This window comes from Panthera tigris, chromosome A3 (assembly GCF_018350195.1).
Source record: "Panthera tigris isolate Pti1 chromosome A3, P.tigris_Pti1_mat1.1, whole genome shotgun sequence".
NCBI lineage: Eukaryota > Metazoa > Chordata > Mammalia > Carnivora > Felidae > Panthera > Panthera tigris.
In genome coordinates, this window is record NC_056662.1 from 31,954,296 (window position 1) to 31,969,275 (window position 14,980).

Sequence of the window (14,980 nt, forward strand, 5' to 3'; positions counted from 1 at the left end):
CTGCAGCACATTTTGGAAACAAGACACATGGAAATCAAACTTTTTTTTTTTTTTTTTAATAGTAGAAATAAATGCTGTTTTGGGTTGAATTGTGTCTCCTCTAAAGATATGTTCAAGTTCTAACCCCTGGTATCTGTGTGTATGATCTTAATTTAGAAATGGGGTCTTTGTAGCTGTAATCGTGTTAGGGTAAAGTCATACAGGATATGGGTGGGCCTTAATCCAATGCCTAGTGTCCTTGTAAGAAGAAGGAAATTTGACTTCTGGGTATATATCCAAAGGAAATGATATCCTCTTGAAGAGCTCTGCACCCCTATGTTCACTGCAGCATTATTTACCATAGGACATAGGACATGGGGGTGCCTGGGTGCCTCAGTCAGTTGAGCATCCAACTCTTGATTTTGGCTCAGGTCATGATCCCAGGGTTGTGGGATTGAGCCCTGCATTGGGCTCTGGGCTGACAGCATGGGGCCTTCTTGGGACTCTCCGTCTCTGTCTCTCTCTCCCCCTCTTCCCTACCCTCCTTTGCCTATTACCCCCTGCTCAGTCTCTCTCAAAGTATATTCAAGTGTCAATGGATGAGTGGATAAAATGCATGTGTATATATGTATATATATACAAACACACAGACACAGGAAAATTATTCAACCATAAACATGGAAATCCGCCATTTGCACCAACACGGATGGAACTTGAAGGCATTATACCAAGTGAAATAAGGCAGAGAAGGACAAATTCTGTATGATTTCACTTAAATGAAAATCTAAAAAAAAAAAAACACACAAAAAAACAACTCCTAGAAACAGCAGTATACTGGTGCTTCATAGGGGTGGGGGACAATGGGTGAATGTGGTCAAAGGGTACACACTTCCAGTTGTAAGATGAGGAAATTCTGGAGATCTAATGATCCCCAGAAGGCAGCATGATGATTATAGTTAATAATGTATACTTGAAATTGCTTAGAAAGGAGGTCTTACCACACACAGAGGTAACCGTGTGAGGTAAAGGATGTGTTCACTAACCTTTTTGTAGTCATTTCCCAGTATATATGTATATCATTTCACCTTGTACACTGTAAACTTACACACAGTTATATGTCAATTATATCCCCATAAAGATGGGAGAAATTTTTATTTAAGGTGGGAAATTTGGACACCGAGAATGCCATGAGACAATGGAGGCACAGACTGGATTTATCTGCAAGCCAAGGATCACCAAGGATTGCCAGTAACCAGGAGGGGCATGGAGTAATTCTCAGAGCCTCCAGAAGAAACCAATCCTGCTGACAGCTTGGTTATGGTTTTCTGGCCTGAACTGTTAAGAATAGATTTCTGTTGTTTTAAAGCCATCCAGTTTGTGGTAATTGTTGCAGTCATCACAGAAAAGTAAAAATAAATTCTAATGCAGAAAATTAATATCTAGAAATATGACCCACACTATAATTTTGTAAAATCACTTTTTACCAAGTTTGTATACCAGTGAAAAGGGGTATAGTGAGATACTGCATGCACACTCAGATACAAATCATAAAGGCAATGTTTGATGCAACTGAGAGCAAAATGCTTTAGCTTCCAGTTGGAGCCTTGAGGTTTCTCTCTCTTTTTCATTTATTTATTTTGAGAGAGCATGAGTCAGGTAGGGGCAGAGGGAGAGGGAGAGAGAATTCCAAGCAGGCTGTCTGCACAGAGCCCCCCCCCCCCCCCAAACTAGAACTCACCACTTGGGAGATCATGACCTGAGCAGAGATCAAGAGTCGGACCTTTAACCCACTGAGCCACCTAGGCCTCCAGAGGTTTCTCTCCTAAGCTCATTTCTTCTCTCTTAAAAAACAAAATCCTGAAAGTGACCTTATTATGCTTTCTTAAGGAGTCCATAGTTCCTCTGACTACTTAGTCTCAGGTGAAATGCAGTAAACAATGAGTAAAAAGCACAGATTCTCCTCGTGTCTCACAAGTGTTCCCAGCAGACTGCAGTTCTAACGACAAAGCCAAAAGCACATTTTGTGCCATATCCTGAGACACAACTAATAAACCCAGGAGGCCTCGGGGAAACATAACCAGTAGTTCTCCCTTATCCCCAGTTCTCAGATGAAGACTCCACTGGAGTTGATTCCTTGAATGACACCTGCCTTAGCCAGAGCTTGACCATGAAGGGAACTTCCTTTCCTGAAAGGACTTGAGGATGTCACTTCCAATATGGCAAAAGAGCCTGAATCGTGTGAACTAGTTTTTATCTCCATCTACTTCCATACGCAATCTATTCGACTGGACACAAGCGGCATCAACTGCTGAAAGACCCAAGTAACGCACAAGGATGCCCGGTGGCAACGGGCATCGGGAGTGGACTGGTGTGCACGTTTCTGGGCACAGAGGGGAGGAGGAGGAAGGAAGGCGGTGGTTCCTTGGACTGAGAAACAGCGGGGCAAGCTCCCTGTGTGCCCGAGGAGCGCTGGCTTCACAGGAAGGAGCGGCTTTTGGAGCTGAAGGGGTGCCATCTTTGACCCTCTGTATCTTCTGCACCCAGGGGGCCTGAGTTCCACCGGAGGAGGGGGCGCTGGGCTAACTGACGGTCTGGAGCTTCAGCCTGTGCTCAAAGGCTGGGTTTTTGTAGGCCACCAGGTGCGTGTCGTAGCGCCGCGGGTGTGGCGTCCGGGCCCGCCGGTACAGACAGGCGGAGAGCAGCAGGGTGGCGACGAGCAGCAGGGCGCAGGCGGCGCACAGCCCCGCGAAGATGAGCACGAAGCTGGGCTTGGTGGTGAAGGCGGCGCACGCCCGCGTCCAGCCCGAGGCCCGCGCCCGGCTCAGGCCCGCCCGGTTGGCCGCCAGGACGCACACGCGGTACGTGGTGCCCGGCGAGAGTCCGTACAGGGGGTGCTGCCGGGCGGTGGCATAGATGTCCGCCACCACCGACGCCGACTGGTTGTCCGGCCGGCCCTCGGGAGAGTAGCGGATCTGGTAGCCGCGCACCACCGAGTTGGGGGCGCACCAGCGCACGAGCGCCGACGTGTCCGTGGTCTCGGTCACCGCCTGCAGCGTGGGGGGGTCCGGGACGGTGTCTTCCCCGCTGAGCCCGGGGCACCGGCACCGCGAGAGCCTCTGCAGCTCGGCGCACGGGGTCTGGAGGTGCTTGCAGGGCTGGTAATCACAGGGGACGTCTTGGGGAGGCGCTCCCACCTCCTCCTTCTTCCCCGCCCCTTCCTCCTCCTCCTCCTCACTGGAGTCGTCCAACAGCAAGATTGGAATCGTGTCCTCGGAAGGACTCGGGTGGGGCACCTGCGGGGTGGCCTGTGGCCTGTGGTCGGGCTGGGGCATCCTCACCGGGTTCCAGGAGGTGGGGAAGAGCCCAAGGTGTTTGCTGGTGGATGGGGTGGCGGCAGCTGGGATGCCAGACTCATGGGCAAGCCTGGCGGCGTGCTCTTGGTGCTCTGTCTCGGCTGTGCTTGCAGCCCTGCGCAGGGCGCTAGAGTTGCTGGCATCTGCTGGGGAGATGGCAGCGGAGGGGGTGGTCCCCGTCCTGATGCCGCTGCGCGACCATGCAGTCCTTGTGGAGGAATCCGCAGGGAAGGAGGGGGTCTTGGTGACACTCTGTGTGACTTCCAAAGGTGGAGTAAAGGGGGCTGTGCTCTGTGGGGTGGCAGGACTCTGTGTAGATAGTGCGTGGGTGACGGGAACAGAGTAGGTCGAGTTGGAATCCAGGAGGGTAGTGCTTTGGTCCAAATGGCACATACTGGACAGATAGGACAGCGAAAGAGGGGCTGAGAAGGTGTCTTGGGATCCTGCAGCTGGTGTGCACACAGTGTCTGCTGCCCTAGAGGGGAGGACAACCAGTTAGAGGGTATTCGGCATCAGGGCCGCTTGTGTGCTGGGCTTTGAGTCCTCGATGCAGACAGTTGCTCCCCTCAAACTGTCTCAACATGCTACACACTCTACCGGCTTCACTCACTGACCCTCAGGGCAACCTGTGGAGGAGACACTCCCATTGGGCAGAGAAAGAAACCCAAGCTCAGCAAGAGGAACTAACTGCCCAAGACAGCAAGTGGCAGAACCAAAACCCAGGGCCAGCACTGTGAATGGTGGTCCAGATTCTCCCAGTGTGGTCTGCCATCTTGTTCCCACCTATCTGCTTCCTGGCTGAGTACCAGTAACAATACTCACACTGGCCAACATTTTCTGAGTGCTTGCCATGTGCTAGTGACTACTGTCAGCACTTAACTGTATCAACTAATTTAAGCTGTATAACCTTAGGAGGTAGGTTATTATCCCCATTTTACAGATGAAGAAATAGAGGCACAGAGAGGTTAAAGCCATGCAGCCAAAATCAATAGTAGTAAGTGCTGTGAAGAGGCTGCACTCTCAACCTCTTTTTTTTTTTTCTTCTCTCTTTCTCAGTCTTCATTTTTTTCAACCTCCTTATTAATACTGTAGTGAGACCCTTCACTGCAAAGGGCCTAGCTACTTATCTTTGGAGGTAACACGAAGGGGATAGGGGTAGACCGAGCCCTGTTTCACGGCTGGGTTTGGGTGGGACGTGAGAAAAAAGACACACAGGATGGGGGGGGGGGTGTCTCCTAAAGTGAGCTGCAAGGAGGAGAGTTTAGCTAGTGGAGCTGGTTTGAGAGTATTCAGGATCAGAAGTGTCCCCTGCCAGCCCTGCCCACGCCCCCCCCCTCCCCCCCGCTCCGTTCTCTCCAGGTGGCCAACCTGGGCATGGCTCCCCACTGTAAAAACAGCTCTTGTAGCCAACAGCCAATGGGAAGTCTGAAGGACTTCTTTTTTTCCCCTGTCCCATAAGAGCCCATTTGGTCTTGGACTGAACGATGCAGGAGACCAGGCTACATACTGGGGACTCAGTAGAGGGGCCCGGTGGTTAAGAGCACAGTTTTCAAGGAAGACAGATCCTGCCTCCTCTGCCCAGAAGCTGCATGAACCTAAGTGAGCACTTGCTCTCTTTGGGCCCCAACCCACTCATCTGTAAAATGGGGCAATGATAAGACTGCCTTGGCAGAGACAAGCTAGCTGTTCACTTAGCCCATTCTTTTTTTTTTTTTTCTTTTTCCCCTACTGGGCATACAACTAGACTACATTTCCTAGCCTCCCTTGTGACAGGTGTGGCCTCTGACTGACATCTGGCCACTGAGATGTGAGTGGAAGTGATGAGTGCCCCCCTCCTCCTGGCTTGGCCCATTAAAACCACCACGTCTGTTCCTCCATGCTCTCTGCTACTCTGGCTGGCTGCAATAAAAGGCCGTTCTCCTTGGGGGCCCTGCATGTGACTTTCTGGGGGTGGCCACCCTGCCCAACACTGCTATACTGCCCAACGTGAGCAAGGCAAATGCTGTGAGAACTTCAGCTCACCCCTCAGTCATCTGCTTTGTAAATGTATTACCTGCTTAGGACAGTCCTCTTTGCATCCTTCAGGAGCCAGGACAATTCACAGCTGCAAATGAGGGGGTTGCCAAAGAGGTTAATGGTTAGGACCTGGGAGGAATGCAGACTCCAAGGAGGGAAGGAACTCAAGTTGCAGCTGAAATACACAGAAAATCCATTAAGTCAGGCTTTATTTTATTTTATTTTAAATTTATTTATTTTTGAGAGAGAGAGAGAGAGAAAGCGCAAGTAGGTGAGGGGCAGAGAGAGAGATTGGGAGACAGAAAATTCCATGTTATCAGCACAGCCCCCCTAACGTGGGGCTCAAACTCATGAACCGTGAGATCATGATATGAGCCGAAACCAAGAGTCGGATGCTCAACCTAAAGAGGCACCCCAAGTCAGGCTTTAAAAATCAAGTCAAGACTATCCCCAGAGAGCCATGGAGGTGTCATGGCAAAACCATCCTGTTAGGGCTTAGGTGATACTACTTTGGATAAAACTCTTAATGACCTTAGACTTCATTTTTTGTCATCTGTAAAGTGGAGATACCAACCCAATTCAGTCACTGTCACCCCTCATATCAAATGAAGACAATACTCTCTTGCCCACTGTTGTATCAAAAAAGAGTCTGGGATAACGAAAACGTTTGTAAGTGTAAATCTCCACACAAAAGTAAGGTATTGTTATTCCAGACCCAGTCACAAGAAGTGACAGAAACTGTTTATTAATGAGAACACTCTTGAATATATACTCTTGCAGTTGAACTGTAGCTGATGACACTCAACACCAGTCCTTTGGAACACGCCTCACTGAAGTGTATCAGTGAAGCTCTTGTGAGTAGAGAATTTCCCCAAAACTTAGTAGCTTAAAACAACAAATATTTATTCTTATGCTTCTGTGGTTCTTGTGGTCTGGGCAAGTTCAGCTAGGGCTGGAAGATCTAAGATGGCCTCACATACATGGAGCCTCCACTAGGCTGGGGCCCCTCTCCATGAGCCCTTCATCATTCAGGAGGCTAGCCCCAGGCTAGTGCATATGGTGGTGGAGGGGTCCCCACCATCGAAGAGGGGAGAGCTCCAATCCTCCTCAACTGCTTTTAAGTCTCACCTCACATCACTTTTGCTAATGCCACACTTGCCTAAGCCGGTCACATGGCCAAGCCAAGCTTCTAGAGGTGGAGAATAGACTCCACTTCTTGACAGGGGGAGCTGCAAAGTCACATTGAGAAGGGGTGTGTCTACAAGGATGGGAGGACTTATTGGGGCCGTTTTGCAAAGGGTTTAGAACACCCAGCAATGGCAGGGCCCCTCCCAACACTCAGTTCTTTCTTCCCTAGGGTCTTACAGAGCGTTTGGCCTCAATGTTTTCAACTCCCCAAGCCCCCTTGCCTCCTTTACATATACACAGTCACAATTTATCTAGAGCGACAGGAGCTGCACTTTCCCTTCAGGTTTCTTCTGACCAAAGGCAGGCTTTCCTCCATATGCCTGGGAACCATGTGCCTTCCCCAACTGCTCTGAGGGGGCTACTCATGTACTAGAGGAGGAAGGACCACTCCTCAGATCTGCTCTAACACTCCGGGGTGGTGGGGACCTGGCAGCTGTTCCTGTGGGACACCAGACATATGTGTGTGCTATTTATATTGAAATTCAACGCACACATATGGGCATATACATATATATGCACACATGTGAGCATATACATATATGTGCTTGTTTTAGGAGATCTCACAGAGCTAGAGTAGAAATCTTAGAACGAGAGTTTACTTAGCACTTCAGCACACGAAGGAAATATTGCTCTTTTTGCCTGAAGGGAGAGATGAAAGGATTATCGTATTTTTGAGCAGGTAACATTGCCCAGTGCTTTACATCCATTATCTCATGTTGACATCATTAGGACAGTTCAGCGAGGTAATAATATTTTGCTCATTTTACAGATAAGGAAAATGTGTCCTTTCCTTCTCTGGTGGTCATATCTGCCACCAATGCGACTTGCACTTGATAAAATCAAGTTGAATTACCACCCACATGCTGAGGGATGGCTCACACCCTGGTGCATGCCTGTATGTCTCTGCATCTGAACTGACAGAGCCCTAGTGTGAAAGAAGTTTCCATTTGCTCTCTCTTTTCACTTCTTTGCTGAAATACCGCCCCTCCCTCCTGCATGTCAGAGGGGACTGTGGAGGGCTTTGGGCATGCTGGGTTGGCAGAGCAGCCAGGAAGGTGCCCATCCCCTCTCTAGTGGGTGCTCCCTATGTCAGGGCAGCCAAACATCACTCAGGATTTATCACAGCCTCCTGGGGGAGGTTGTGGGTGAGCTAAGGAGAGCCAAGAGCAGGCCAGGCTGAAAAGGGGGAGAGAGGGTCCAGTAGGTCAGATAGCATTTAATGAGCTTCTGAAGCTTGAGAGCACCCAGAAAGCAAGTGGCTCCTCCCCACCCCCAGTTGGAGCACAGGTGGTGCAGTGGGGGGCCTAGGATGAGCCAGAAGGAATTAAATCCTGTCCTTCATAAAGCACTGCAGTGTTTTCATTTGGTAGGAGACTCCATCAGATTATGATTTAGATCCCCTGGCTTCTTCAGCCAAGAAGAATCTCTTGGCTGAACTGCCAGTGTTCTTAACTGGGGGTAGGAAGAGACAGGGTATGTGAAAGTGGATGGAGTCAGGATTTGAGCCGGGGCAGTTTGGCTCCACATCTGATACCTTAGACACAAGTCTGAAGCTCAGAAGAGGAGTCTGAGCCAGAGAGGACATTACACTCACCACCATCACCACCACCATCATCATCACGATTACCATCCACTATCACTGATCCACGATCATTACCCACATCATCACCATCACCACCATCACTGTTACTGCCATCCTTCCCATCACCTTCTTCACAGCCACCATCATCTTCACGAATGTTACAGCATGGGCCATGTGCCAGGCGCTGAGCTAAGAGCTCTGTGTGCCTGTTCTATTTGTTTTGCTGTCATGACAAGCCCCAGAGTGAATAGTCTAGCTGTGGCTGGGGCTAGCAGAGAAAGGAGAGATGTGGCTACATTGAAAGTGATGATAGGGCAAAGGTGCCAGCTTCCCAGGGCCCAGATGTGGGCCCTCAGGAAAGCAGGCAGCCTGGGGTCATCTTCAAAGTGACACTGCCCTTCCTGTTGAAGTCACCTTCCTGTTGAGAAGGAGGGTGAATGTAGTGATACTTCAGATGAGTAGGCCTGAAAGCACTGACCTGGGGTCCCAACTGCAAGAAGGACCCTTCTAGCCTTTCACCTTTCCTCCTTGGCCCGTTCAAACCGTGGAAGGCTGAATTGCATAAACACCTGGGGAAGCAGGTGGATCCAGAGATAGAGAAGAACCTGATGCCTCATCCCCTGTTTCCGCTGCAAGTTTCTCAGCCTGGGCTTAAAGGGAAGTTTATATACATGAGACTTTGGAGTTTTAATGTTACTCTGGAGAAGACTGAATTCCATGGTTATTAGGCCGATGCACTATCTGGTACCTGACCACGATATCACCCAAAGGATGAGGAAGAACAGAAGCCCTGAGAGGATGGGAAGGAGCAGAGGGAGAAGAATCAAGGTCTGGTTAGTTCTATAAAATGGTTACACGTGTTCAACTTAGCGCAGTGGCAGAAATCAGTTATGTGATTCAGATGGGTCTTAGGAACACTTACTTCGGGGGCGCCTGGGTGGCTCAGTTCATTAAGCGTCCGACTTCGGCTCCAGGCATGATCTCATGGTTTGCAAGTTCAAGCCCCGCATAAGGCCCTCTGCCGTCAGCACAGAGCCTGCTTTGGATCTTCTGTCCCCCCCGCCCTCCCTTGCTTGCTCTCTGTCTGTCTCTCTCTCTCTCAAAAATAAACATTAAAAAAAAGAAAAAAAGAAACACTTACTTCTGGAATAGAAGGACCTGTAGGCGAGGAGTGTCTTCGAAGATGTGTGTGTGGACAAAGGTAAGTGCTGAAGAGTCTTGACAATCCAGCTGCTGCAAGTCAGGGGTCATCTTGAAAATGTCCCCCTCCAGGGTTCTCAGCCTGGGCATCTTCCTCAGGTGGAGAGACCTGAGCTTTCTCAGGTCTCTGATCCACCCGGACTGAACTGAAACACAGAGGGGGCACTGCCCACTACCCAGGAAGACATCAAGAGGCTAGCCCAGCATCAAGGAAACAAAGAGTGACAAAGTGAGTCATGAAGGTCATTGCTGAGCATGGGCACAGTTAGCAGCTTTGGGAATCTAGAAGCATAGCCATTTCAGCTGGAAGAGCCCTCAGAGACCGCCAGTCCGTCCTTCGTGCCTGCCCGCCTGCCCCGGGGCAGCCAACGTCAGAGAGGAGAATGACAGGCCCAGGGCCACACAGCTGGGTGGGAGCAGAACCAGGACTTGAACCCAGGACACTGTCTCCAAGGCCTCTGCTGCCCCACCCTCTTGTTAAACTCCAGACAGAAATACCCCAGACTTCACTCTGATGGCTACAAGGACCGGAGACATTTTTGAGAGAGGTGAGGAAGTAGGAGAGGAGGAGCAAGGCTGGATGAGGGCCCAGAACCTAGCTTCATGGCTCTCTTAACAAATGGAGACCATACCACTTCCCCTGTTTCCCATTCTCGCTCTTTTTTCTGTCTGTGGTGGAACAGGTGATTACAGACACATGAAGTGTTGTTTTTTTTGTTTTTTTTTGTTTTTAAATAAAACCAACCTTGTGAATTAGAGTCAGAACACGGCCAAGTACAGGGGAGCTGGTATTCTCACCTCCCTCCTGTGTCTTGTTTGAAAGACCCAACGTTCACAGAAACAATTCCAGCCAACCAAGTAGAAAGATCAATGAATTCACCCTCAGGACATCTGTTGCTTCGGGTTAGCATGTTTGGTGTTAAGTACGTTCATTAATCAGCCCCAAGGTGCCTCCAACTTCCCCATTCTACAAGCATTTTTCAGCTCTGCTGGGTAGCAGAACAGAGTGGCTAAGATTGGGCCCTGCATCGAGAATGCCTGGGTTCAGATTTGGACGTACCACTCAACGAGCTGTGAGACCACAGGCCAGTTGTCGCCTTCCCGTCCATGCCCTTCCCTCCTTTGTGAAGCAGATAGACAATAACAGTCCCCACCTCTTGGGCTTCCAGGAGTTAACTCCCTATGTTAGATAATAATAATTCCCACCTCCTGGGCCTCCGGAAGTTGACCCCACTGTGGCCCTTCGAACAGGGCCCGCTGGGCTCTGGAAGTCGAGGTGGGGTTAGTTTCCAGCCGCCCTGGCCCACCCCGGCACAGGGCGCCCGGTAGCCACCCCTAGAGGAAGTTCACGGCCTTGCCCCGGAGCGCATGCCCAGCCCGGCTCCCAACTCCCGGCGCGGCCCGGACTCACCCTGCTCCAGGGACGTGCCGCTGAGGTCCAGGACCTCTAGCGCGCCGCCCGCCCCCGCGAAGGCCGCGTCGGCGATGCCCGCCCCGGGGTCGCGGCCGAGCTCGGTGCAGGAGAGGTTGAGGAGGCGCAGCGCCGGGAGGCAGGCGAAGGCCCCGGGCTGCAGCTCCCGCAGCGGGTTCCCGGCGAGCGCCAGCGAGCGGAGGCCGGGCAGCGCGGGCCCGGCGCAGGGCGGCAGCGCGGCCAGCCGGTTGTAGCTGAGGTCCAGCGTGTGCAGCCCCGCCGGCCCCCCGGGGCCCCAGCGCAGCGCCGCCATGCGGTTGTGGCGCAGCGTCAGCACCTGCAGCTGCGGCAGGTGGCCGAGCTCGGCCGCGCTCAGGGAGCGCAGCAGGTTGTGGCTGCCGTCGAGGCTGCGCAGCGTGGGCGGCAGACAGTCGGGCAGGCGCTCCAGGCTGCTGTTGGCGAGGGTCAAGGTCGTGGCTCCCGCGACGGGCAGCCCCTCGCAGGGGGAGACCGTGGCGTTGCTGGCCCCGCTCTCCCAGGGGCCCTGCTGAGTCAGCCGGAAAAGAGGGGCCCTCTCCTGGGGAGGTCCTGCCCAGCTGGGGCGCAGCAGCAGCGGCATCAGGAACCACCACATGGTGCGTGGCTGGGGAGAGAAGAGCGGGACAGCCCCTTAAAGCCAGCAAATGTCCCCCGCTACGCTCGGGCTCTGAGGAGAAGCGCAGGCCCTGGATGTACCCCGAAGGGTGGGGGACGCTCCTGTGACACCTGACCTTCCTGCTCCCAGCGATGCCTTTCCCCCTAATTCCCGTGTGGCTCAGCATCCACAGGTGACCGCTTGCAGAAGGCCTCCTTCATCTGTCCCCTCTGGCCTTGAACTTTCAAGTAACCTCCTTCCTTGTCCCCATTGCATGAGCTTCTGGAGGGAAGAGACTGTGCTCTTTATTACTGTAAACTTTCCCCAGGTCCACAGATGCTGCTCCAGAAACATCTATTAATAATGAGCCTTCCCCGTCAAGAGAAGCCCTATTGGAATAGAAACATGGAGCTTCTGGAAGATTTTATCAATTCCAGGGAAACTCAGTTGCCTCAATTTTCCCCCTGAGAACTGCCCAGCCACAGGTGAGTCTGTTTTGCATGTGATCTGGTTTGCAGGTCATGTTTTATTGTAAATTTTTTAATGTTTATTTATTTTTGAGAGAGAGGGAGAGACAGAGCATGAACAGGGGAGGAGCAGAGAGACATGGAGACAGAATCCGAAGTAGGCTCTGGGCTCTGAGCTGTCAGCACAGAGCCCAACTCGGGGCTCAGACTCACAGGCCACAAGATCATGACCTGAGCCAAAGTTGGATGCCTAACCGACTGAGCCACCCAGGCACCCCTTATTTTAAAATAAGTTCTGAAGGCAGAACTTTCTCTTGACAGGGCTCTTTCCTGAGAGGTTGGCTTTGGGAAAAAAAAGAGCCCCCAGAAAGCTGTGAGGGTTAAGAACATGGAGTCAACATTTCCCGGTCTCATGCTGGTCCCAGAGAAAGCTAGGGCCCCTGAGGTCAGCCTTGCTCTGGAGGGATGGCTGAAGGCTCCTAGGTGTGGAGTTTCTAGAGTACCCAGAATTTCTCAGAGCAGCTGGGAGATCAGGTAGGGGTAGATCATGTGGCCGTGGGCTGGTTTGGGAGCGGCAAAGTTACTTCTAACCAGGGTTGGCCTTGAGGTCACTGCTTCATATAGCCTCACTTCCTCTACCCTGCTGTCTCTGCTGGCCACCAGGTTTCAGAGCAGCCAGGCTACAGGGGAAGGGCTTCCCTCCTGCTAGTTGGGGGTCAAGGCAATGAGAAGGATCCTGAAAACTGAGGCCAGGAGTCCACCCATCCAGCAGTGCGTCATACTCACCCTAAGCTGTCCTTTAGGAGTGTAGCACCCCCGATGCCCCTTTGCAGTCCTCTGTCTTGTCTTGCAGATTCCAGGGGTCAGTGACTTAGACAGCCGCTAAACTGTGAATTCCAGAGGGAGGCCTGTTTCCCAGGTGCCCCTGCTCCTGGCCCCACCCACTACAAGGGCCTGAGATACTCCAGTCCCTGCAGCCCCTCCCTCCCCACCAAGACATTATGGTCCTTAGCCCATGCTTTCACTGCCTGTCTCCCTCCTCCCCCACTGGGCCTGAACCTGCTCTTTTTTAGGCCTGGCACCTCCTCCCTGCCCTCCCCCATCTTCACCTCTCCTGACACTGCCTTTTGGGGGCCTGACAAAGGGAGGGAGTCAGCTCTCCTTGGCTGAAGGGAGTGCTGAGGGCTCAAGGGTGCAGTGATGCAGAGGCAGCACAGTCACCTCCCAGGAATCTGATCCTCCTGCCAGGTAGTTCCCACTCCTGGGATGGTTGGAGGCTGAATGATCAGCTGGAATGAGGAGGAAGCCCTCTTCCCAAGGAGGAAGGCACCCCAGTCCGTAGGAAAGCTTGCAGAGCTTCAGAGGACAAAGTGGCAGGAGAAGAGGTCCTCAGAGGATCCTGGGGAGCAGGGGCAGGCTCAAGCCAGATCCAGGAGTCCCCAAGAATGCTGGGGTTGGTTTCTCTAGGACCCAGTTTGGTGACATCATGGATGTTTGTCTCTCCATCTTGTGAAGATAAATAAAGAAAGAACATTTCTGCCTTAGGACTGAAGTGGTTGATGCTGAACCTGTGACGATGCTAAAAATGCTTCCTTTAGAGCAGAGCCTTTCTTCCCCAGAGTTCCAAGACTGGCCATTTTATCTGAGAGCCTTTGATCTTCACCCCCCACCCTCATCCCCTTCCTGCCACCGCTCCCAGGCCCGGGGTTAATCATCCCCAGCATTGTGCACACAGACAAGGACCAGAACTTCATGGATCTGTCCCCCTGTCAGTCCTTATCTGAGTAGCCCTGAGGAACTCCAGGACACCTCGAGACTGGCATGTTGTGTTAATTGGATAATTGCAAGTCCCCTGGGATCTCCTTTGAGGCCTTCTCTACCCACAGCCTCAAAATATCAGCCGAAGTGCCAGTCTGGGGCTTGCTGCTCGGAAGCATTCTTTCGTCTGGCCCAGGTGGGGGGCAGGGAGAGGCCTGTTCTGTACAATCCTGTCTGGGGCAGTGCAGTCACTGTCCAGGGAGCCAGAGACTAGGCTCCAGTGCCCCTCCCTTCCAACCTTCTCTCAGAGTTAAACCAGCCAGGTCTACACTACAGGCTGGCAGGGGTTTAGGGAGTGCAGGCAGGACTCCCCAGATGTGAGGGGCCAAATCTATTGAAACAGGGACCCTGATGAGGAAAGCAGTGGTTCCCCCCCCCCCCCCCCAAGCAATGGACGCCTATAAAAGAAGATCCCAGTGACCAATGTTGGGTGCTCCTCTGTACTCCAGTGGGGTAAGGGGTCTGGAGAGACCAGGGCTGAGCAAGCCCACTGAGGCATTGCCCTGCACTTGCCCAGAGCCCCAGGCCTTCTGAGCCAACTTCTTGTCCCTGCTGCTTGCTGGCTACCTCATCCATGGTGGCAAAGTCCCGGCCTGGACAGGCTGCCCCAATGTCTGAGCTTGGCCATCTGGTTTGCTCTGGCCCACGCCCTTGGTGGGCTGCCCAGTTGGGCTTTGAGCTGGAGAGTCTGGTGGCAGACGCTTCATGGCAGAGCTTGCTTCCTGGTGGCTGGTTGGCCTTGCCCCAGTGGGTGCACTCTGCTTGTCACCACACCATCTTTTTAAAAATTGAGCATCTGTTATAGTCAGAGCCTAATGCCATATGCATGATCTCATTGAATCCTCGCCAGGTACTATTATTCCCATGGTACAGATAAGGAAACAGGTTCACAGGGGCTGCCTAGACTAGCTAGTCTCTCTGGCTTAACCACTCCTTCATACTGCCTTCCATAGGCCTCAACATTTGACACTGTAATACTCCCTATAAGCACAAGAGAACCTTTTCCAAATATTTAGATAGACCAAAATTATGCAAGCAGCCAGGACAGTTGGGAAATTCCTTTTCCTAGTTGAGCAGCTCATTTTCAGAAGAAACCTCTTGTACCCCTGAGGGCGCAGGACTGAGGCAGATACCTGGGCAGGGCCACTGGGCACCTCTCAGGAAGGCCCTGGCCATCTTTTTCAGCCCCTTCTCTTCCAGCCCCTTTGGGAGGTCAGGAAAAGATGACTGAAGTGTTTGTCCCATCTGGACAAGGATGCTATAAGGTCCCACAACAGAGTCCTGGAAACAATAAGTTTGTGTCCTCCAAATCCCATGCCACATCCTGACCTC

At 52.2% G+C, this 14,980-nt stretch overlaps 1 protein-coding gene across 2 annotated transcripts; it reads right to left on the minus strand.

Annotated features, from left to right (window-relative positions):
• Window positions 1–1,723: 1,723 nt before the first annotated feature.
• Window positions 1,724–12,790, minus strand: LRRN4 (leucine rich repeat neuronal 4). Of its 2 annotated transcripts, none has more exons than XM_042980898.1 (5): window positions 12,617–12,790; window positions 10,730–11,372; window positions 9,260–9,464; window positions 5,386–5,436; window positions 1,724–3,807 (listed from the first exon to the last, which is right to left on the minus strand). In XM_042980898.1, the coding sequence occupies exons 2-5, from the start codon at window positions 11,361–11,363 to the stop codon at window positions 2,559–2,561; spliced, it is 2,139 nt and encodes a 712-aa protein (XP_042836832.1). In that variant the 5' UTR covers window positions 11,364–11,372; window positions 12,617–12,790; the 3' UTR covers window positions 1,724–2,558. The 2 variants fall into 2 exon arrangements, with proteins under 2 accessions (XP_042836832.1, XP_042836831.1); XM_042980897.1 differs by having other exon boundaries at window positions 5,386–5,523.
• Between the last annotated feature and the right edge of the window lie 2,190 nt (window positions 12,791–14,980).

Excerpts from the sequence above, each read along its gene's own strand:
- LRRN4 (XM_042980897.1), bottom strand. The coding sequence starts at position 11,363 with ATGTGGTGGTTCCTGATGCCGCTGCTGCTGCGCCCCAGCTGGGCAGGA. Across the intron at positions 9,465-10,729 it reads CGGCACGTCCCTGGAGCAGG|TTCAGTCCGGGTGGATCAGA; the intron begins GTGAGTCCGGGC and ends TCTGTGTTTCAG. Across the intron at positions 3,808-5,385 it reads AAGAGGACTGTCCTAAGCAG|GGCAGCAGACACTGTGTGCA; the intron begins GTAATACATTTA and ends CCTCCCCTCTAG.